This window comes from Pristiophorus japonicus, chromosome 13, assembly GCF_044704955.1.
Source record: "Pristiophorus japonicus isolate sPriJap1 chromosome 13, sPriJap1.hap1, whole genome shotgun sequence".
NCBI classification, from domain to species: Eukaryota; Metazoa; Chordata; class Chondrichthyes; family Pristiophoridae; genus Pristiophorus; species Pristiophorus japonicus.
Window position 1 is genome coordinate 890,995 of NC_091989.1, and position 23,240 is coordinate 914,234.

General features: G+C 48.0%; 1 protein-coding gene across 1 annotated transcript in view; it reads right to left on the minus strand.

The window, feature by feature from the left end:
• The window catches only part of LOC139277933 (semaphorin-3E-like), a 295,608-nt gene that overhangs the window by 44,395 nt on the left and 227,973 nt on the right, over positions 1–23,240 (minus strand). Inside the window, exons 6-8 of the mRNA XM_070896556.1 lie at positions 16,034–16,150; positions 8,260–8,402; positions 4,557–4,671 (exon numbers count right to left, since the gene is read on the minus strand). Of these exons, the coding sequence (XP_070752657.1) occupies positions 4,557–4,671; positions 8,260–8,402; positions 16,034–16,150 (375 nt within the window). The remainder of the gene's footprint in view (positions 1–4,556; positions 4,672–8,259; positions 8,403–16,033; positions 16,151–23,240) is intronic.

Consider the following 23,240-nt stretch of genomic DNA (forward strand, 5'->3'; position numbering starts at 1 on the left):
GAAGTCGAAGAATCCCCGCAGTGCGTGTTTACCCCAAATACAGCGCCAATGGGATAAGGGATCGGGACCTGGCTGTCTGGGCCCTGCCCACTCTGAGGACAATGTTTCTATGCCGATTTGGATGTTGAAATTCGGGGTCAACGAGATTAGACTAACGTCATGACCACTCTTTAACAAATTTTAACTGAAGCAGGGTGTGCATGAACAGAGAGACCGGGGGGTATATGGGCATAAATCATTGAATGTGGCGGGGCAGGTCGAGAAATCAGTTAAAAAAAGTGTGCAGGATCCTGGACTTCAGAAATAGAGGCATAGAGTACAAAAGCAAGGAAACATAGAAACATAGAAAATAGGTGCAGGAGTAGGCAATTCGGCCTTCGAGCCTGCACCACCATTCAATAGCTGATCATTCCCCTCAGTATACCTTTCCCACTTTCTTTCCATACCCCTTGATCCCCTTAGTCATAAGGGCCATATCTAACTCGCTCTTGAATATATCCAATGAACTGGCATCAACAACTTTCTGCGGCAGGGAATTCCGTAGGTTAACAACTCTCTGAGTGAAGAAATTTCTCCTCATCTCAGTCCTAAATGGCATACCCCTTATCCTAAGATTGTGTCCCCTGGTTCTGGACTTCCCCAACATCGGGAACATTCTACCTGCATCTAACCTGTCCCATCCCGTCAGAATCTTATATGTTTCTATGAGACCTCCTCTCATCCTTCTAAACTCCAATGTATAAAGGCCCAGTTGATCCAGTCTCTCCTCAAATGTCAGTCCAGCCATCCCGGGAATCAGTCTGGTGAACCTTCGCTGCACTCCCTCAATAGCAAGAACGTCCTTCCTCAGATTAGGAGACCAAAACTGAACACAATACTCCAGGTGAGGCCTCACCAAGGCCCTGTACAATTGCAGCAAGACCTCTCTGCTCCTATACTCAAATCCCCCAGCTATGAAGGCCAACATACCATTTGCCTTCTTCACCGCCTGCTGTACCTGCATGCCAACTTTCAATGACTGATGAACCATGACACCCAGGTCTCGTTGCACCTCCCCTTTTCCTAATCTGCCGCCATTCAGATAATATTGTGTCTTTGGTGTTTGCCCCAAAGTGGATAACCTCACATTTATCCACATTATACTGCATCTCCATGCATTTGCCCACTCACCAAACCTGTCCAAGTCACCCTGCAGCCTCTTAGCGTCCCCCTCACAGCTCACACCGTCACCCAGTTTAGTGTCATCTGCAAACTTGGAGATATTACACTCAATTCCTTCATCTAAAATCATTGATGTGTATTGTAAAGAGCTGGGGTCCCAGCACTGAGCCCTGCGGCACTCCACTAGTCACTGCCTGCCATTCTGAAAAGGACCCGTTAATCCTGACTCTCTGCTTCCTGTCTGCCAACCAGTTCTCTATCCACATCAGTATATTACCCCCAATACCATGTGCTTTGATTTTGCACACCAATCTCTTGTGCGGGACCTTTTCAAAAGCTTTTTGAAAGTCCAAATGCACCACATCCATACTGGTTCTCCCTTGTCCACTCTGCTAGTTACATCCTCAAAAATTCCAGAAGATTCATCAAGCATGATTTGCCTGTTATAAATCCATGCTGACTTGGACCGATCCTGTCACTGCTTTCCAAATGCGGTGCTATTTCATCCTTAATGATTGATTCCAACATTTTCCCCACTACTGATGCCAGGCTAACCGGTCTATAATTACCCGTTTTCTCTTTCCCTCCTTTTTAAAAAGTGGTGTTACATTAGCTACCCTCCAGTCCATAGGAACTGATCCAGAGTCGATAGACCATTGGAAAATTATCACCAATGCATCCACTATTTCTAGGGCCACTTCCTTAAGTACTCTGGTATGCAGACTATCAGGCCCCGGGTTTTTATCGGCCTTCAATCCCATCAATTTCCCTAATACAATTTCCCGTCTAATCAGGATATCCTTCAGTTTCTCCTTCTTACTAGATCCACTGTCCCCAGTACATTCGGAAGGTTATTTGTGTCTTCCTTCGTGAAGACAGAACCGAAGTATTGGTTCAATTGGTCTGCCATTTCTTTGTTCCGCATTATAAATTCACCTGAATCCGACTGCAAGGGACCTACATTTGTCTTCACTAATCTATTTCTCTTCACATATTTGTAGAAACTTTTGCAGTCAGTTTTTATGTTCCCTGCAAGCTTCCTCTTGAACTCTATTTTCCCCCTTTTAATTAAACTCTTCGTCATCCTCTGCTGAATTCTAAATTTCTCCCAGTCTTCAGGTTTGTTGCTTTTTCGAGCCAATTTATATGCCTCTGCCTTGGCTTTAACACGATCCTTAATTTCTCTTGTTAGCCATGGTTGAGCCACCTTCCCCGTTTTATTTTTACTCCAGACAGGGATGTACAATTGCTGAAGTTCATCCATGTGATCTTTAAATGTTTGCCATTGCTAATCCACCGTCAACCCTTTAAGTATCATTCGCCAGTCTATTCTAGCCAATTCACGCCTCATACCATCGAAGTTATCTTTCCTTAAGTTCAGGACCTAGTTTCCGAATTAACTTTGTCACTCTCCATCTTAATAAAGAATTCTACCATATTATGGTCACTCTTCCCCAAGGGGCCTCGCACAACAAAATTGCTAATTAGTCCCTTCTCATTACACATCACCCAGGCTAGGATGGCCAGCTCTCTGGTTGGTTCCTCGACATATTGGTCCAGAAAACCATCCCTAATACACTCCAGGAAATCCTCCTGCACCGCATTGCTACCAGTTAGGTTAGCCCAATCAATATGTAGATTAAAGTCGCCCATGATTACTGCTGTACCTTTATTGCACACATCCCTTATTTCTTGTTTGATGCTGTCCCCAACCTCACTACTAGTATTTGCTGGCCTATACACAACTCCCACTAGCGTTTTCTGCCCTTTGGTATTCCGTAGCTCCACCCATACCGATTCCACATCATCCAAGCTAATGTTCTTTCTTACAATTGCATTGATTTCCTCTTTAACCAGCAACACCACCCCACCTCCTTTTCCTTTCTGTCTATCCTTCCTAAATGCTGAATACCCTTGGATGTTGAGTTCCCAGCCTCGGTCACCCTGGAGCCATGTCTCCGTGATGCCAATCACATCATATCCATTAACTGCTATCTGCACAGTTAATTCATCCACCTTATTCCGAATACTCCTTGCATTGAGGCACAGAGCCTTCAGGCTAGTCTTTTTAACACACTTTGTCCCTTTAGAATTTTGCTGTAATGTGGCCCTTTTTGATTTTTGCCTTGGGTTTCTCTGCCCTCCACTTTTACTATTCTCCTTTCTCTCTTTTGCTTCTGACTCCATTTTATTTCCCTCTGTCTCCCTACATATGTTCCCATCCCCCTGCCATATTAGTTTAACTCCTCCCCAATGAGCAAACACTCCCCCTCGGACATTGGTTCTGGTCCTGCCCAGGTGCAGACCGTTCGGTTTGTACTGGTCCCACCTCCCCCAGAACCAATTCCAATGTCCCAGGAATTTGAATCCCTCCCTGCTGCACCACTGCTCAAACCACGTATTCATCTGAGCTATCCTGCGATTCCTACTTTGACTAGCCCATGGCACTGGTAGCAATCCCGAGATTACTACTTTTGAGGTCCTACTTTTTAAATTTAACTCCTGGTTCCCTAAATTCGTCTCGTAGGACCTCATCCCATTTTTTACCTATATCATTGGTACCTATATGCACCACGACAACTGGCTGTTCACCCTCCCTTTTTAGAATGTCCTGCACCCGCTCCGAGACATCCTTGACCCTTGCACCAGGGAGGCAATATAGCATCCTGGAGTCTTGGTTGCGGCCAAGTTATGATGAACCTGTATAAAACACTGGTTCGCCCTCAACTGGAGTACTGTGTCCAATTCTGGGCACCACACTTTAGGAAGGATGTGAAGGCCTTAGAGAGGGAGCAGAAAAGATTGACGAGAATGGTTCCAGGGATGATGGACTTCAGTGACGTGAATAGACTGGAGAAGCTGGGGTTGTTCTCCTTGGAGCAGAGAAGGTTGAGAGGAGATTTGATCGAGGTGTTCAAAATCATGAGAGGTCTGGACAGAGTAGATCGAGAGAAACTGTTCCCATTGGTGGAAGGGTCAGGAACCAGAGGACACAGATTTAAGGCGATTGGCAGAAGAACCAAAGGCGACATGAGGAAAAATGTTTTTACGCAGCGAGTGGTTGGGATCTGGAATGTGCTGCCTGAGCGGGTAGTGGAGGCAGACTCAATCGTGGCTTTCAAACGGGAATTGGATAAGTACCTGAAGGGAATTTTCAGGGCTCCGAGGAAAGGGCGGGGGAGGGGGACTGGCTGAGGTGCTCCTGTGCTGTAACCGTTCTGTGATTCTATGATTTAAATGGGACTAATTGGACAGCTCGTTCAAAGGGGGCTGCCACACGATCGATGGGCAGAAAGGCCTCATTCTGTGCTGTATGATTCTATCAGCGGGCCTTCACATTTTTACTAATCTCACCTGAATCCCATCTGCATTGCCGGCAGTCATACTGCACTTACCCATTTGATCAAAATGCGTGTCAATGCCATTCGGTCCCTGCACTGAGCACATCAGCCGGCTTTTGACAAATGTGCTCCACTTGTTCACCAACACTCGTTGGCCTCCAATGTCATTCTGAGGAGAAACACATCTGCAAATTAACATATCAATACCTCATCAGGGAATCATCAGCATCATTTATTTTTATCCTTCCACTTAAACTCATTATTGTTGTGATGGAAATGTGCATTAATTAATGCTACAGTTACGCTGATAAAGCCGGTGAGGGGGGATTGAATTAAAATCAAATAAATTCAGCAGAGCCATTCATCATTTCATTTGGTATTGATTTGAACACATTGGCTGTACACAGCCCTGCTCTGAATAAACGATTCCAACAGATCCTCAATATAAAATCTCGGCTGTGAATATTTACAGTACAGACGGACTTTAAATGAATTCCAGATTTCTAGAGGGATTAAAGTTAATTAGTAAAGTGCAGGTTTTCTGATATCAGAATTCTGAAAGGAATCCGTGGTCTGTTTGCTCGCTCGCTCACGAGTTGAAATGATTTTCTTGCGATCAGCGGTGCGGATAGGCGGCGATGTCATTCAAGACGGAAATGTGTCCAGATTCATTGCTGACGGAAATATGTCTCTCGGGGTTATAAGTCTCGCGTTTGGCAAATATGGAACGTGAATGTAATAGGAGAGCAGATAGTGAGCTGAATAAAACGTTCAGTTTACCATAGCTACATATAACAACAAATATTGCCACAGAATGTGGGGGGAAGGAGAATATTGGATATTTCTTATCTTTTGAAATGTGGTATTGTATTAATTCTGAATTTCAAAGTGTCTTTTGAAAAGTTATCCAAGCTCGAGACTGAGAGAAAAGAAAGGAACATTGGGGCTGGATTTCAGGCTCTTCTGTTTTTGCGGCGAAATCGGCGTTGGGGCGGGACAAATCCCGGCCAGGAATAGTTTGTGCTTTAGACAGACATTCTCACCATCTGGGCCCTGCGCCAGGGCGCAGCGCGAAGGGAGGCGTTGTGCAACGTTCGTGGTGTAAGGATGGCAAACTCCCGCGCTAAAGTGCCGGGCCGTGAGCGCTCCGAGAGAGGCCGGGGGAACCTTAAACACAAAACCGTTCCCAGAACATCGCCCACCACCACGACACAAATCGCTGAATATATTAAAAGCACCAACCCTCGCACTGACCATTACCGACTTTACCGTCCTCACCGCCCCGGTTTCCCAGGGGTCAGTGTGAGATGTGATTCCAGGCGGATGGGGCGGTGCCGTGACCAGAGGCGTTACATACCCGGCGCAGCTCTCCCCGGCGGTGCTGCTCAGTGTCACCGCAAAACTGAGCGGAGGATCGCGGCCGGACGCTGGAGACCTCGCCGTCCCGTTTCACACCGCTCCGGGGCGAGACCCCGGGCACAAAGGACCCGAACATCCGGCCCGTGGATTTATACCTTGCCTGTTTTAGTGATGTTAATTGGGGGATAAATATTGCCAGAACACCGGGGATAACTCCGCTCTTCTTTGAAATAGTGCCATGGGATCTTTTACATCAATCTGAGAGAGCAGACGGGCCTCGGTTTTACATCTGATCTGAAAGACAGCATCTCCAACAGTGCGGCACTCCCTCAGTACTGTCCCTCCGACAGTGCGGCACTCCCTCAGTACTGTCCCTCCGACAGTGCGGCGCTCCCTCAGTACTGCCCCTCCGACAGTGCGGCGCTCCCTCAGTACTGCCCCTCCGACAGTGCGGCGCTCCCTCAGTACTGCCCCTCCGACAGTGCGGCGTTCCCTCAGTACTGCCCCTCCGACAGTGCGGCACTCCCTCAGTACTGCCCCTCCGACAGTGCGGCGCTCCCTCAGTACTGCCCCTCCGACAGTGCTGCGCTCCCTCAGTACTGTCCCTCCGACAGTGCGGCACTCCCTCAGTACTGTCCCTCCAACAGTGCGGCGCTCCCTCAGTACTGTCCCTCCGGTCCCTCCGACAGTGCAGCGCTCCCTCAGTACTGTCCCTCCGACAGTGCGGCCATCCCTCAGTTCTGCCCCTCCGACAGTGTGGCACTCCATCAGTACTGCCCCTCTGACAGTGCGGCGTTCCCTCTGTACTGCCCCTCCGACAGTGCGGCGTTCCCTCAGTACTGCCCCTCCGACAGTGCGGCACTCCCTGAGTACTGCCCCTCCGACAGTGCGGCACTCCCTCAGTACTGCGCCTCTGACAGTGCGGCACTCCCTCAGCACTGCCCCTCCGACAGTGTAGTACTCCCTCAGCACTGCCCCTCCAACAGTGCAGCACTCCCTCAGCACTGCCCCTCCAACAGTGCGGCGTTCCCTCAGTACTGCCCCTCCGACAGTGCGGCGCTCCCTCAGTACTGCCCCTCCGACAGTGCGGCGCTCCCTCAGTACTGCCCCTCCGACAGTGCGGCGTTCCCTCAGTACTGCCCCTCCGACAGTGCGGCACTCCCTCAGTACTGCCCCTCCGACAGTGCGGCGCTCCCTCAGTACTGCCCCTCCGACAGTGCTGCACTCCCTCAGTACTGTCCCTCCGACAGTGCGGCACTCCCTCAGTACTGTCCCTCCAACAGTGCAGCGCTCCCTCAGTACTGTCCCTCCGGTCCCTCCGACAGTGCAGCGCTCCCTCAGTACTGTCCCTCCGACAGTGCGGCCATCCCTCAGTTCTGCCCCTCCGACAGTGTGGCACTCCATCAGTACTGCCCCTCTGACAGTGCGGCGTTCCCTCTGTACTGCCCCTCCGACAGTGCGGCGTTCCCTCAGTACTGCCCCTCCGACAGTGCGGCACTCCCTGAGTACTGCCCCTCCGACAGTGCGGCACTCCCTCAGTACTGCGCCTCTGACAGTGCGGCACTCCCTCAGCACTGCCCCTCCGACAGTGTAGCACTCCCTCAGCACTGCCCCTCCAACAGTGCAGCACTCCCTCAGCACTGCCCCTCCAACAGTGCGGCGCTCCCTCAGTACTGCCCCTCCGACAGTGCGGCACTCCCTCAATAATGCCCCTCTGAGAGTGCGGCGCTCCCTCAGTACTTTTTCAACTTGAAGGTGTTGGAGATGTGGAACCAGCGAAGGACATGGTTGCACTTGCTGTGCTCTCCTGGGGCAAACATTCCAACCTGGAGGAAGCAATGTTTGAATTGTGGTCCTGGTTCTGTGTGGTCTGGGTTGCTAACACTGTAGTCTGGGCCTGACTGGAAAAACCAAACCTCCCCTCTTGGGGTTTAGTGACCCGTAAAGCTATAATTGGGTCTGAGAAAGGGTCTTGCTCTCCATTAATAAGCAGTTATTGAAAAATGCTACTTGTGAGATTTTGAAATGTTTTTTGTAAAGTAAGAGACATGGGAAAAGTCATTGACCATTTTGTATTTGAAAGGAAATTGAAAGCGGGTCTGATGAAGAGATGCCTGGATCTGTACTGTTTTGTGTTTAGGTTGTGTTTCCATTCTTTGGGCAGAGTGAGTATGGAGAGCAGGAAACATCTGTGTAATTTCTGATGTTACTTCCAGCGGCTTGTATTGGGTCAACAATGTGTTCACTTCTTTGTTCTTCTGGTTAACTGTTTTTTAAATTAATTAACAAATTTGAATTTGAATTAAGTTATAAAATGTTAGTTTTGTTCAGACGCCAGGTGGGATATTTTGTCACGGGTGTGATGAGCATCGGCAGTTAATGGCAGGCACTCCCTTACCGCACACAGCCGTCCCACTCTGGAGTAAATGGCGAGGTCCCCTCCCTCAGCTTCCAGGGCCTTCTCGGTGAAGAAAAAGTAAACTTTGTCATCATCTGTATCTTCATTATCAGCAATCAGGTGAGCTGCCACAAACTTGGGCTCTGTCAGGAAATGTAATTATTCATCTTAGTGACATACTTCGGAAGGATAATATATTTTTAGAAGCATAATATAGGTGGCTCTTCCAGACGTGATGGAGCTTGTGCCGAGAATCCGAGCCACTTAATCCTACTGTCAATGCTTTATGCATTTCCCTGCTGTATTACTGTTGATTTACTGACGTAGTCCCATGTTCGAGTTACGTCACTCAAATATCAAAAGATTGCGGTTGAAGCCATTTACTGACATGCAAATTGTTACATTTTAATGTTAAAGAACTAATCACCAGCTCCGTGTTAACATTAAACTCATTGAGGAAAATCTTCTAAAAAGGTGATTTGCACCTATTACACTGCCACGCTGAAATAATGAGACTATTTGCTCGAGGAAGTCCCACACTGCTTGCCTAAGTGTGATTCAGACGACCTCGTTCCTAAGCGACACGGCAGAGTTTGCAAACTGGAAATGTGCGGTATAAGAAATAATTGAATATTCACTTATATTTTTTATTATGGCTCTTCCTGTAAACTTCTCTATGCAAGTTCTCCTCTTTACATTAGACATGCCAAATCTTACACAGGATATGGAAGCATTGTATCTTGCTAATTTTATAAAATTCTAAAATAAATCAAACAAAATGAATAAATTAGCCTCGTGATCTCCAGCAGAATGATCAAGGAGTTAACTGAGTGATCAGGTGATAAATGATGTGTGCTTGGTATCAGTGACAGCGATGTTGCTACAGCAGCGTAGGAATCTTTCTCTCCCACATACCCAGTATTGGAAATTATTTTAGCTTCACTCTACCTTTTATGAACGAAAGAGAAACCTTTTGTAGCACACAGTCCATTTAACCATTCCCAACATGTCTGAATCATCATAGGCAGTCCCTCGGAATCGAGGCAGACTTGCTTCCACTCAAAGTGAGTTCTCAGGTGACTGAACAGTCCAATACGGGAATTTCAGTCTCTGTCACAGGTGGGACAGACAGTGGTTGAAGGAAGGGGTGGGTGGGGAGTCTGGTTTGCCGCACGCTCCTTCCGCTTGGGTGAATGTTTGAATAATCAATGTACAAAGGTAGAAAGGCCAAAGCTGCCTACGCAGCAGGTGGGACCTGATACTATTTAACTGCAAACAGGTTGTGCTAATGTTAAAGAACGAATTCACTGCCGAGTGACATTTGGTCAGTGTGGACAGCAGGGGTTTTCAAACCTTCCTGTGTGGGGTTCCCCTCCCAGAGACCACCCTTTTCTAAATTCCAAAGACAATACCAGCTACCCAAACTAAAGCAATGCTATCATTGCAGAACAAAATCGGTAAACAGCAACAGAAATAATGTGCCGATAAACCAATCGATACAGAAATCCGATACACCGATCGAAATGTGCCGACTTTGCCGTGGTGTGGTGTGGGGTGAGACTGGTCTGCGGGGCCCGAAAGCTCCGTGTTAACTCAATGCCTTGCCTCAGAGTTTGAACCTGGAGAAAGCACTGTGTGAACACAAGGTTACTAACGCGTTCTGCTCGATCCAGAGAGCCTGGTTGTGGAGTTGCTCTTTAGAAAGTTCTAAAATGTAAAGCAAACACCAAGAAGATTATTTTGTCCATTCCCCTGTGTGCTTCATGAAATGGCAGTAGATTTAATGAAAACACAAAGTTAATTTAATGGTCTACTTTTGCCAGGGACATGAGCACAGGTTGGAGATAGCCTTCCGACAGCATTGGCTGACTGTATACTGACCGTGCACCAAGTAATGCTCCGGAGAACTTTACACAATCACTTGTCAGAACTCATGGTATTATACCAACCAATTCTCTCGTTCATTCTTTGACATAGGAATTACGAAGAATGTACAGCACACAAACAGGCCTTTCGGCCCATCTGGTCCGTGCCGGGGTTTATGCTCCACACCAGCCCCCTCCCACCCCTCTACATCTCACCCTATCACCATATCCTTCTGTTCATTTCACAGTCATGTGCTAATCCAGGAGGAAAAATTCTCCTGTAGCTAGAACCATAGCTGGTTGTTTGATGCACTGCAAGGCCATTGCCCCCGGGTCTCCCTTACTGTGTCAGGCAACATGTCACTGACTGATTGTGAACATCGATGTAAAGGCCTCGGAGAGGGAGCACTAAACATTTAACAGAATGCACCATGAGTGACTTCCTGAAGTATTCATTTATAGAGGAGCTTTTATTGGCTAAAAAATCTTGTGACATTTACTAGATTTTGCATAAATCTTTCAACTTTTCAAAGTTCTGTGATTTAGATAAGGAAGATATTTCTTGTAATAAGGTTTAAAAAAAAAGCTCAGAATGATTGTTGGTACAAATGTATCGAGAATGATGGAAGTTGATTTTGGAGACAATACTGATAGTGTGTGTTGGGGAAGGGGGATCTGTACCTGGTGGTATTGGAAGGAGGAGCAGATGGATTGAGGAGTAACAGTCAGGGGGGGGCAGAGTGGGCTTGACTGATTGCTTCGGCTTTATCCCCATCTGGTTTCACGGTTCTGTTTTTTGAATAAAATGAGCTTTAAAGGGTTGCATACAGAAAATATTGCGTAATATAAATCAGCAACATGAAAGGAAAGAAAATGAAGGGTTTTCTGAGGGTCTTTGGTTAACTGCTGTCTGACTTGTGAGGATTATATATTGAACGTTGCTGATGGATGGAATATGTTTTACAAGAAAAATGGTCTTGTATGTGTGTGGAAATGTGTTTAGTCAGCACTGATCAAGTGAGCTGCTTCAAGGACATGAATTCACCTCACTTTACGATCAAAGATTTCTGGATAGTCCGTCAGTGCTTTTCGGCTGCCAGGTTATATCTCATTAATAATTTTGCTCTTTCATGACGGACTCCCCAGAAATCCCCAGCATTTCTCCCAGATACAGCAATAATGTCGGACACTCCAGGGGCCCCGGCATTTCTCCCAGAGATACAGCAATAATGTCGGACACTCCAGGGGCCCCAGCATTTCTCCCAGAGATACAGCAATAATGTCGGACACTCCAGGGGCCCCGGCATTTCTCCCAGATACAGCAATAATGTCGGACACTCCAGGGGCCCCGGCATTTCTCCCAGATACAGCAATAATGTCGGACACTCCAGGGGCCCCAGCATTTCTCCCAGAGATACAGCAATAATGGTTAAATATTCCCAAATTCAGGTCATTACTAGTGTTGTGTTTTATAATTCTGGATCATGTCCAGGCCTAGAATATTGCAATAATCACTTATATTACTTTATGTTGAAATATCGTAATGTGTGTTATATTAATTTTGTGATCATGTGTTACAAATGCCCAGAATGTAATATTATTTATTTGGGGTTTTGGGGCCTACTTGTCCAGCTTCTGAAGTGCTGGACGCTAACCGAAATCACAGCTGCTGGAAGCTGGGATGAAGTATATTTACTGCCCCAACACTGTCTGTGCCATAACGTGTAAGTTTTGAACATTTTTATTACCATATTGGTTCTTATCTGTAGTTGTTAAGACTGTTAACACTGTCATCACAATTGACAGCACTCCCTTGCCACAACCTTTGAACTCTTGGTGATCTGAAATTGAGATGTGAGATTACCGAGTGACATGGACATCTCTGGGCACTTGGCTGCTAAGTTCTCTCTTTTTTTAACCTTGTTTAAATTAATGATTGGTCCTGGAACTTTCCAATAACGTTGTTTTACATCACCTCGCTCTGCAGGCTGATGATCATGGTTCCATGGTGTGTTTCCAGCTTGGCCTCGGAACTACAACAGTAGCTGCCGTGTGTGTGAACGGGGCCGTGTGCGCGATCGATGCCCCGGGTAAAAGTGGCAGCTTAGGAATCATTCTGTCGCTATAATAAAAATCAAGTTCCTGCAACAGGTCATAGCTTCTTCTGTTCAATACCATCACTGAAAGACCATGACAGACAACAACAAGCTCCCTGTAAATAGATACCAAACACACGAAACTATAGTGGCACGCGACTAATACAGGCAGAGAAATTCCACACAAGCTGAAAATTCAAAAGAAGGCCTGTACACCCAGAATTTCGGACATTATGAGCTTTTCAGGGGTCAATGGGATGCTGCTGGGACAGACAAACTCCCAGCAATCGTTACATAAAAACACAGAAATATAGAAAATAGGTGCAGGAATAGGCCCTTCAAGCCTGCACCACCGTTCAATATGATCGTCGCCGATAATGTAACTTCAGTACCCCAGTGTCGCCCTCTCTCCATATTCTTGATCCCGTAAGGGCCACATCGAACTCGCTTTGGAATTACAGCCGTTTTCAAAAGAGCAACTGACGGCGTTCTCTGTAACCATGCCATGTTTCTAAACATTGCTCCCATTTCTCTCCCTTTCTCCACTGGGCATTGCCCCTGACACCCGCTGGGCATTGCCCCTCACCCTGCTGGGCATTGCCCCTAACACCCCGCTGGGCATTGCCCCTAACACCCCGCTGGGCATTGCCCCTAACACCCGCTGGGCATTGCCCCTAACACACCTACAATACTTTGCCCAAATGCACATTCTTTATGCGTGAGCCTAGTCAAACTATTTGACCATGGGGATAGCATGATTGAGCCTGTAGTGCAGTCACGGCCTGATTCCTTGTTGTGTCATGTGGCATGTGACTTTGTGCTGCTTCTGTGTATGGCTGATCCCCAATAAGGGAGTAGAGCCTATGTCGATATAGTAAAGCATGAACTGTAGAAAGTGATGAAATGATGGGCATAATGGGCTTTTTTACTTCACAGCATCCTGATGTGCGATGTTCTGACAGATGAACTTTATATCGTCTTGTAGTAATGCTGCATAGAATTTTTTTTTTAGAAATTTACAGCGAGGAAGGAGGCCATTCGGCCCATTGTGTCCGCGCCAGCCGACAAAGAGCCGCTTTGTCCCACTTTCCAGCTCTGGGTCCGTAGCCCTGTAGGTTACAGCACTTCAAGTGCACATCCAAGTACTTTTTAAATGTGGTGACGGTTTCTGCCTCTACCACCCTTTCAGGCAATGAGTTCCAGACCCCCACCACCCTCTGGGTGAAGAAATTTCCCCTCATATCTCCTCTAAACCTCTCCCAATTACTTTAAATCCATGTCCCCTGGTTGTTGACCCCTCTTCCAAGGGAAACAGGTCCTTCCTATCCACTCTATCCAGGCCCCTCATAATTGTATACACATCAATCAGGTCTCCCCTCAGACTCCTCTGTTTCAAGGAAAACAGACCCAGCATCTCCAACCTTTCCTCATTGCCAAAATTCTCCAGTCCAGGCAACATTCTTCTAAATCTCCTCTGCACCCTTTCCAGTACAATCACATCTTTCCTGTAATGTGGTGACCAGAACTGCACACAGTACTTCAGCTGTGGCCTAACCAGTGTTTTATACAATTCAAGCATAAATCCCCTGCTCTTGTATTCCATGCCTCGACTAGTAAAGGCAAGTATTCCATATGCCGCCTTATCCACCTTATCTACCTGGCCTACTACCTTTAGGGATCTGTGGACCTGCACTCCAAGGTCCCTTTGTTCCTCTATATTTCTCAGTGTCCTACCATTTAATGTGTATTCCCTTGCCGTGTTAGACCTCCCCAAATGCATTACCTCACACTTCTCTGGATTGAATTCCATTTGCCACTGTTCTGCCCACCTGACCAGTTCATTGATATCTTCCTGCAGTCTGCAGTTTTCTTCTTCATTATCAACCACACAGGTGATTTTTGTATCATCTGCAAACTTCTTATTCATGCAAGTCGAAGTCATTGATATATACCACAAAAAGCAAGGGACCCAGTACTGAGCCCTGCGGAATCCCACTGGATACAGCCCTCCAGTCACAAAAGCATCCATCAACCATTACCCTTTGCGACCTGCCTCTGAGCCAATGTTGCATCTCCATGATCCGCGGTAGTTGACTGAAGTAGTGATGAGAAATAGTGGACGTATTCCCTTGATTATGGTTCCCTGTTCAACACACATCTCTAACACATTGAACATGGCAGCTAAGTTACTGGGTTCCATTTCATAATATAAGTTAAGAAGCGCTGTAAATTGTTTTGAGAGAGATGGAATAAGAATTAATTATCCTGCTTCAAGTGGGCTGCAGTTATCCCCGTGTTCCCTTTCCTGTGCCCGGCTCCCAGTGCAGAGCGCCCACATTCATCGACTTCATCAGGACAATGCTCCGATTTGTGTATTGATTAACTTTTATACGTCATTGGGGAAACTTCCACAAATGTTAAATGAGAGTGTTACAGGAAACGGTATTATATAAGTCACAGCTTACTGTATTATATGAGTCATAGATTACTGTATTATATAAGTCACAGATTACTGTATCTGGTGCGAGTTCCGATTGAGAAAGAAAGGATTGCTGCGTTTAAATATTGAGAATTATTCCCAGCAAATTTAGGAGCAGTTGAATCGTACAATATGCTCAGATATCAGACCCATAAATATTTTCCAGTGTTAGTTTCAATTTGAGAGCATTTGTAATTAGAAAACCTAAACTGAGCCACTTACATATTCCAGTTTCCCCCTTGTTGTGGTCGGGAAGACTTTATGTCATTGCATGTTCTGCTTATCTGTTAATGAAAGCACTGAATCCCCATGCTACAAATTTGGGTGTGCAGCAAATATTTCTCAGGTCCCCTGGTGTCAGCCTATATGTTTTATTTGTATTGGCGTTGACTCACTCTGCCCTGTATTTACTTACACAGAATTAAATATCTTTTACAGCACAGACACAGGCCGTTCGGCCCAACAGGTCTGTGCCCGTGCCTCCTCCCACCCATTCCCTTCTCCCTCATGTCTTTATCCAACTTCCCTTTAAAGGCATCTATTCTATTCGGCTCAGCTATGTTTATTGGAGCTAGTCGAGGACATAATCTTCAGAGATATTCTCCACTTTCTCCTATGTTACTCTCAATTACTCTCATTGCCATCTTTGTATCTCTGTTTTGACTTTAACTCTTTGTCTCATCCTTTCTGGAGATCAGCCCTTCCCATCTCCTGTGTAATCACAGGTTCAATCCAACACCCGAGCCCCTCTGTCAGGTCTTGGAATCACCGGCCCTTGGCCCCTAGTGATAAAAATGCAGCTCCCTGTCTGGGTGAGTCTGGGATGAACAGTTAGCTCTGATTGAGGATAGGCACACTCGATGTTCCAGCACATGATGCCATGTCGATAATCAGCCCCTTCAGCCCTCGAGGTTTTATAGTTACTCTAGGGAGAGGTGAGTGAGGGGGAGTAGAGGGAGAGAGGAGAGGGGGTGGTGAGGGAACAGGGAGGGAGGAGGAGATGAGGGAATTGGGAGGGAGGGAGAGATGAGTCCATGATCAGATCAGCCATGGTTGTATTAATTGGCGGAGCAGGCTCGAGGAGCCATATGGCCTACTCCTGCTCCTATTTCTTATGTTCTTATTTAAGCCCAAATTGTAATCTTTGGAAACAGAAATGGAGCAGAAAAACAATCGAGTAGTTTCAACTGCAGCAAAACTGTGATCAATGAGTCACAATCTGCGCGTCTCGTCTCCCAGAGAATCCAAGCTAGGATCTTGCCTGAACTTCCCTTTGTACTGTACAGGCCGCTGATTAGTATTAACTGAATTTGGGATCAAGTGTAAAGGATTACCTTTCAGCAATCGTTGATCGTGCTCAGTTCTGGTTGTGGATCGATAGCCCAAGCTTCTAAAGATTGCAGGATCTTCTCCAAAAAAGTCCGTGTAGAGGCCGATGTACAACTGCCCATCTAAAGCACACAAAGTTTAGACGATGTTTTACAAGTTGCTGACAAATATAATTTTTTATGTTTCTCTCTTCCTATAACTCTCTGCTTTTCTCCTGCTCTTTTTTCTGTTTTCCATCTCCCTCCAGGTCTGTCTCTCTTTCTCTCGTTACTTTCACTGCATCTCTTTCTCACCCTTTCTGTAAATTCCTCTGCCTTGTCTGTTTCTGTACATTTCTCACTGTAGCTGTAGGCCGCTCATGAGAGCTGCTTTACCGATTTATTGACCTTAATCTTTTACTTTTTTTAGAAAGAGTAGGGGATTGGCCTGAGGTGTCAACAGGTTAAAGCTGGGAGAGACCTGTCTGCAAAGCACGAGTGTTAGAGAACATGGGCTGGGATCGGTAGGGGGGCTTATACTGGGGGCCGTTACACAGGGGGCCGTTAAACTGGGGGCAGATATTATTGTGTTCCTAACACAGATGAGACTGCACATAGGGAGGTTAAAGTAACAGTGACCTCAGTCTTTATTAAGACACTCCAGAGTGAGGAATAGGCCTTAGGTGCCGGTTTATATACAGTGCTCCCAAGGGATGCTGGGATCCCTTGGGACTTCAGAGGATGCGCTTCTGGTGGCGGAACATGGGAGTGCATGCTTTACAGATACACCAGTTATACCGGGGGCCGCTAATACTGGGGGCCGCTAATACTGTGGTCCGCTTATACTGGGGGTGCTTACATTGGGGGCTGTTATACTGGGGCCGTTATACTGGGGGGGGGGGGGACTGGGGGAGGTGATTGGGGGGTGAATGTGCAGGTAGATGGTGTGGATTGTACTGTTCAGCCATCTAAGAACTCATGCTAAGTGGAAGCAGGTCTTCCTCGATTCCGAGGGACTGCCTATGATGATGATGAGTTAGTGTGGCACACACAGAGGTTCTGATCTTTCAGCCCCCCTCCAAACTAATTTGGGGACTTGGGAATTGGAGGTGGGCTGGAGGGGGGGGGGGGGGCAGGGGGTGTGGGGAGGAGATGGCCCTGCAGCCAAAGCATGCGGCGTAGATCGAAGGTGTGTGGAGGGGTGCCTGGTGCACGGGGCACAGCGGGAAGCCCGGTGACTTCTCAAACTCCTTGGTGAGAGGCAGCAGAGCTGGGCTACATGGGGAGGGTCTCCCTGGGATAGACAGAGTGGAGCTGGAGCACAATGGATAGGTCTGGGACACAGTGGAGTAGGAGGTCCTGCTGGGCCCAGTTACTGGGCTGGGGCTGGGCCCAGTTCCTGAGCTGGGCTGGGGCTGGGCCGGGGCCGAGCCCAGTTCCTGGGCTGGGCCGGGGCCGGGCCCAGTTCCTGGGCTGAGACGGGGCTGGGCAGTGAATGGGTGATTAATGGAGGGAAGGATTAGGGAACTGCAATAGGTTGACTTTTTCCCTGTGTTATGATTGGTCCATTCTAACCATGTGATATTGTCAACCTCGGCACTAATCAGCAATACACTGCAATATTGCAGAATCACAGATAAAAAACATTAAGGGGTGAAACTGCACCTTGTTATAGACCATTAGCATTTCCGGGGGCTAATGGGATGGAATGAGGTTATTGTCTGGGGGAAGGGGTCACCCGATAGTGCCTCTGGGGAAATTGCCCCGGAGATTTGGGGGCGTTATGCCGATATTGGAGCGCCCCGCGATTAACACCTCGGGCTGGTGCATGCTGACAATTCCGTCATCACCATGTACACCGACCCCTCACCGCCCCACGGGGGAAATTGCCCCACGGGCCGCGAGACTGGCAGATATCCACCGCCGGTGTGCCCCTTAAAGGGGAGGCCGTTTGTGCCGTGGGCTGCCATATTGTTCTGTCGGCCCGACAATAACGGCCCTCGCCTCGACCGGCAGCCCAGCGCTCCGCTATGGGATGGCCTGTTTGGGGGCGTCCCTGGGGGCCCACCAGCGTTACTCGGAGCATGGTGTCGTTGCCAGCAGGATGCTGGGATCCAGAGCGGGATGCTGGACTGTGCTGTCACTCTGGGACAACCCCGCCACCAAGCATCTCCAATTGTGTTCCACCTCCGTTGACGGGTGGAAGGCTGAATTCCATACCAGGGGCTGAATTTCCGGGCCGGGTGATATATATCCCGGCCCCGGAGTGTTACCGCCACCAAACAGGGTGCGGGGTAATTTCACCCTCTCACAATTTTCATTTAATTTGTTGATCATTTAATTCATTTTATATTTTTCTATGTAATTGTCCACCTCTGACCTTAACTCCCGACAAGACCGATGGTGAACAAGTTACAGATTTCATGCAACTCTGAATTATTGGATGAATTGTAAAGATTTATAATCTGAAATCCCCCTTGCTGCTGATGAATGAAATTATTATATTAATTCATAAACGATGTTTTCAGCTTTCTCAGCACCAGAGGTTAGGATGGTGGAGGATTCCCAGAGTTGGATCTGCCTAAAGGTGAATGGTTCATTGCTCCTGGGCCACATCTGACCTTTGCCCTTCAACATCAAACCTGTCCCACATGCAATGCACATGAAATGCAATTGTTTTCCAGGAGCAATGTTTGTTTGAATTGTTTGTTGTATGATGAGTTTATCCAATCCTGTTACGATCCAGTGAGTATGTGGAAGAATGCTCGAGTTCTGTTGCAGATGGGAATTCACGTTTAGAGACATCAATCAGGGCTCGAAACATGTGCAAGGAAAGCATCCACATTGGGAAAATGGACACCACCTGAACATAAGAGTAAAGTTCAGAAAAGTGACTGAAGGCAGGTTGATGTGGAGTCTAGGGGGCCGCAATTGGCCCCCGCTGGAAATGGGGTGCACCTCCCCTGGTTCCACTGACTTTACCGGCGCAGTTGTTACGGTGACCTCCCGCTCTTTGGCTCTTTTTTTTTCGGCAGACTGGAAGTCGGTGACAATGGGGGCAGTGAGCGGCGGTTCGCAGTCCAGAGGGGCGGACGTTGGGAGCGGATGAGGTGCCCGCCGCTGTCACTCGTGATATCGCGGTGCTGCGTCACCACGCGCTCCCCTTCACTATGCGATTCTTGGGCCGACATGGCAGTCAGCGTACAAAAAACAACATGGCGGCCACGGCAGTGCACCCTCTCCTTTAACGGGAGTCGCACCGCCATTTTAGAAGGACTCCAAGCTCAGTGCAGCGGCAGGAACAGCAGCTTTTGGAACCGTTTGATGAGGGCAAGATTTCTTTGCCAGAATTTCGCCATCAGAGGGGAACATCGGTGGTGCGTGTTCTGATGACGCACTTAGGATGGATCGGCAGCAGGGGGGCGGGGTGGGATGAGCGGGTCACCACAGCGCTACCACGGACGGAATTTTCAAAATGGTGGCCATTCCACTCGCAGCGTGGCCGCTGATTTCTGGCAGTAACGGGCCTTAAGGGAACGGGTAATTTCGGCCCCTAGATGTCTGCAGAGCAGAATGAAAACAGGGTCTTGGAATCGTGCTAAGCTGCAAAGTCCCTAGTTTGGTTTCTGGTTTCAGGATGTTCGGCGAGTTTGAATCAATCAGTTCACTGCAGAGATTTGTTGGTTGTTCACAATTACCGTAGATCATTCGAGATGGAACCTTGGCCAGCATTGAGCAGCTCCACAAAGTAGGACTATGTTACTGAACATTCCACGGGGATGGATTCCTCTGTGTAGGGTCATCATTAATGTGCTCTTTATAAATGAGGTTACAATTTTATTCTGCGCAATAGCCCGAGGAAAGTTCCCCCTCCCCCCACCCCCTCCCTTCTCCCCATGTGTCAAATGTCAATGTAAATGAAGGAAGGCATTCTTGAAATGATTTACTTTATTGCTTTAACCAGATGTCCACTGTTGGCCAGGACACCAGGATGGTTTGTGCTGCAACCTTTCCCATAGCACCATCAATGCCACTCTTCAACTGAACATATATTCCTGACTATACATGTCAGCCGTGGCTCAGTGGGCACCACTCGCCTCTGAGTGAGAAGGTTGTGGGTTCAAGTCCCACGCCAGAGACTTTGAGCACATATATCTAGGCTGACACTCCCAGTGCACTGTCGGAGGGGCAGTACTGAGGGAGCGCCGTACTGTTGGTGGGGCAGTACTGAGGGAGCACCGCACTGTCGGAGGGGCAGTACTGAGGGAGCGCCGCACTGTCGGAGGGGCAGTACTGAGGGAGCGCTGCACTGTCGGAGGTGCCGTTTTTCGAATGAGATGTTAAACCGATGCTCCTTTTGCTCTCTCAAGTGAGCGTAAAAGATCCCACGGCCATTATTGGAAGAAGAGCAGGGGAGTTCTCCCCAGTGTCCTGGGCCAATATTTATCCCTCAATCAACATCACTAAAGAAACAGATTATCTGGTCATTATCACATTGCTGTGGGAGCTTGCTGTGCACAATTTGGCTGCCACGTTTCCCACATTACAACAGTGACCACTCTTCAAAAGTACCTCATTGGCTGAAATATATTTTAGGACATTTTGAGTTCATGAAAGACGCTATAGAAATGCAGGACTCTCTGTTTCCTTTTTACTCGTGTTTTGATCAGACACCTCCTCCCGGGACAGTAGTTGTCTATTAGAGCAGTGCCCCAATGAGCAGCCCATCGGGAAACTGCCAGGACTTACCATGAGGCCATTGGCGGTCAGGAAATCTAGTGGAAACGCTGTTAGAGACCACCACAGAGAATTATTCTTAAATTAATTAAGTTTAAACTAACAGTATTTCTTTTCTGTGGCCTATTTTATACTTCCAATGTTAATTATAAAAATATTCCCTGTAAACTCTGTTTTCCTGAACATTAAAAGCAATATTTCTGTGATTCACACAGCAGATCGTTTAAATAGATTACTATGATTTTCAGCTACGATACTTTTCCAGTTAAAGCGAAAGATACTTTTTCCAAGCACAATCTATTTTGTTCCTTTTGCACAAGGATAACCCGGAACATATGTCAGTAATTGTGTAATGTAGAATGTTTTTAAATGTTGTACAATGCAACTGAAAGAGATACTACCTTATTAATCAAAATGACAATATTAAAAGTCTAGTGCCACTGGGATTGACTGTTTTTCAGAATGAAATATTATCCAGGTGTTGTCACCAGTTTTCTGCCCCATATGAAGTCAGTGTAGCAACGATGGTCTCTGCGATGGTTTTATTAACCAGTGTGTCTGGCTCAATACAGGCAAAATTGAAGCCATAAAATTCGACTCCTGCCAGCAACTCTGCGATTCTGGGTCTAACTCTCTCACCACCTTGGCTTGTTCCCATAAACTGAGTACAGTGGTGTGTGACATCATTGGCCTGTTTCAGCCTGAGCTCAACCATCTGTGTCACGCACTGCGTCACGTACGTGTCGGTCTCCAACCGGCCAGCAGGTTGCCCACACATACCAGCTAAACCCTCTTCCACATGTTCATCATCTCCGGGATTGATTTATCGAACGCTCTACCTGCACCCCTCACTAACCCAGAACCCCACAGCTCCAGCACACTCCCAGCACTAAGCCCAGCACACTCACCCCCGTGACCTTGCAAAGCTCCATTGGCTCCGGCACTATCTTATTGCACCCTGACCTTCCCGAGACGCCCCTCTCAGCCCTTGCCCTGTATCATTGATTGTTCCCCTCTCCCGCCAACTCAGCAGCAGATCTATCGTAGCTCATCTCCAAAATTCTCTTCCAGAACCACTCTGCCTTGATTGCATATTATCGTCACCTGAATTCCTTTTTATGCCTCGTGTTCATCTATCCGCCTTGTAAAGTGCCCGGAGATGCTCTTTTCAACGAGCAGCACTATATACAGTAGGTCGTTGTTCTCATACCTTCAGTAAATGGAGCAAAATACAAATAGGAAACGTGGCGATCTGGCGTTTTGTCAAAGGGATAAATTGGTTCATGTGGAAAGAGAAACAGGAGGACCAATCATCCAACTGCTCACATCTCATATGATCAAGAAATGCATTGAGAGAAAACTAGAAGGAGGTTGCTGTCTTGATCCTCATCATAGGCGATCCCTCGAAACGAGGATGACTTGCTTCCACGCCAAAATGGAATAAGTTTACAGATGTTTCAATGAAGGACCTAATATTCCTGATCCCGAACTACATCCTGAAGGGTGGAAGATGCCTGTGCATGGATGTTTTTAACGTGGGGTGACCGTTGCACACCAGCCACCACACGGGCTTGACAGAGCGAGGTCTTGGTCCAGTGGCAAGGGTTACCCAGGACGACTGGAGACCTGCTCTGCTGCACGGACCTAGTGCGCACATATCGCAGTGTGGGCTGGCCCGTGCTGCCTCTGGGCCCTCGCCTCTCCTGGGCCCCGGTCACTTCCTTCTACAGACTCTCGCCGCTCCTTCGCCCCTCCTGCTGTGCCTGCCCGCACTGCAATCAGCGACCTGGCTTCACAGCCATCGCCCTCCTGCAGCAGCACACGTTGCTCCCTGCAGTGGTATACCGCTGCACGCTGCTCCCTCTAATGCAGCCTTTCAATCACAGTAAATCCTCTTTACTTCACTAACATGGCCTTTTGATGGAAGAGAGTTTAAGGCACAGCGAGAGGTGGATGAATTTCCTGGTGTATAAACTACGTAGTAATTTCCTTTAGTGAGAATATTCGGGTGGATGTGAGTTACAACACGTACCCCGAGTTTGCTCACATTTTCTGAGTCTTCCTATGATCCACCCGCTAGCCTCGTTGGCATATGTCCGAGCCAGTGGTACACAGGCGCGCGTTCCCTGGGTATGTTCCAACAGCGGGGAGCAGCGTCGTTTGTGAGGCAGCGTCGGGAGGCCTATAAAGGCCAGGCGCGTCAGTGAGGCGGCAGTCGGAGGAGCTCGGGCAGTACGGGGGCGTCGGGAGCCTATAAAGGCCCAGAGCGTCAGTGAGGCGGCAGTCGGAGGAGCTCGGGCAGTACGGGGGTGTCGGGAACCTATAAAGGCCCAGCACATCAGTGAGGTGGCAGTCGGAGGGGCTCGGGCAGTACGGAGGCGTCGGGAGGCCTATAAAGGCCCAGCACATCAGTGAGGCGGCAGTCGGAGGGGCTCGGGCAGTACGGGGGGCGTCGGGAGCCTATAAAGGCCCAGCACATCAGTGAGGCGGCAGTCGG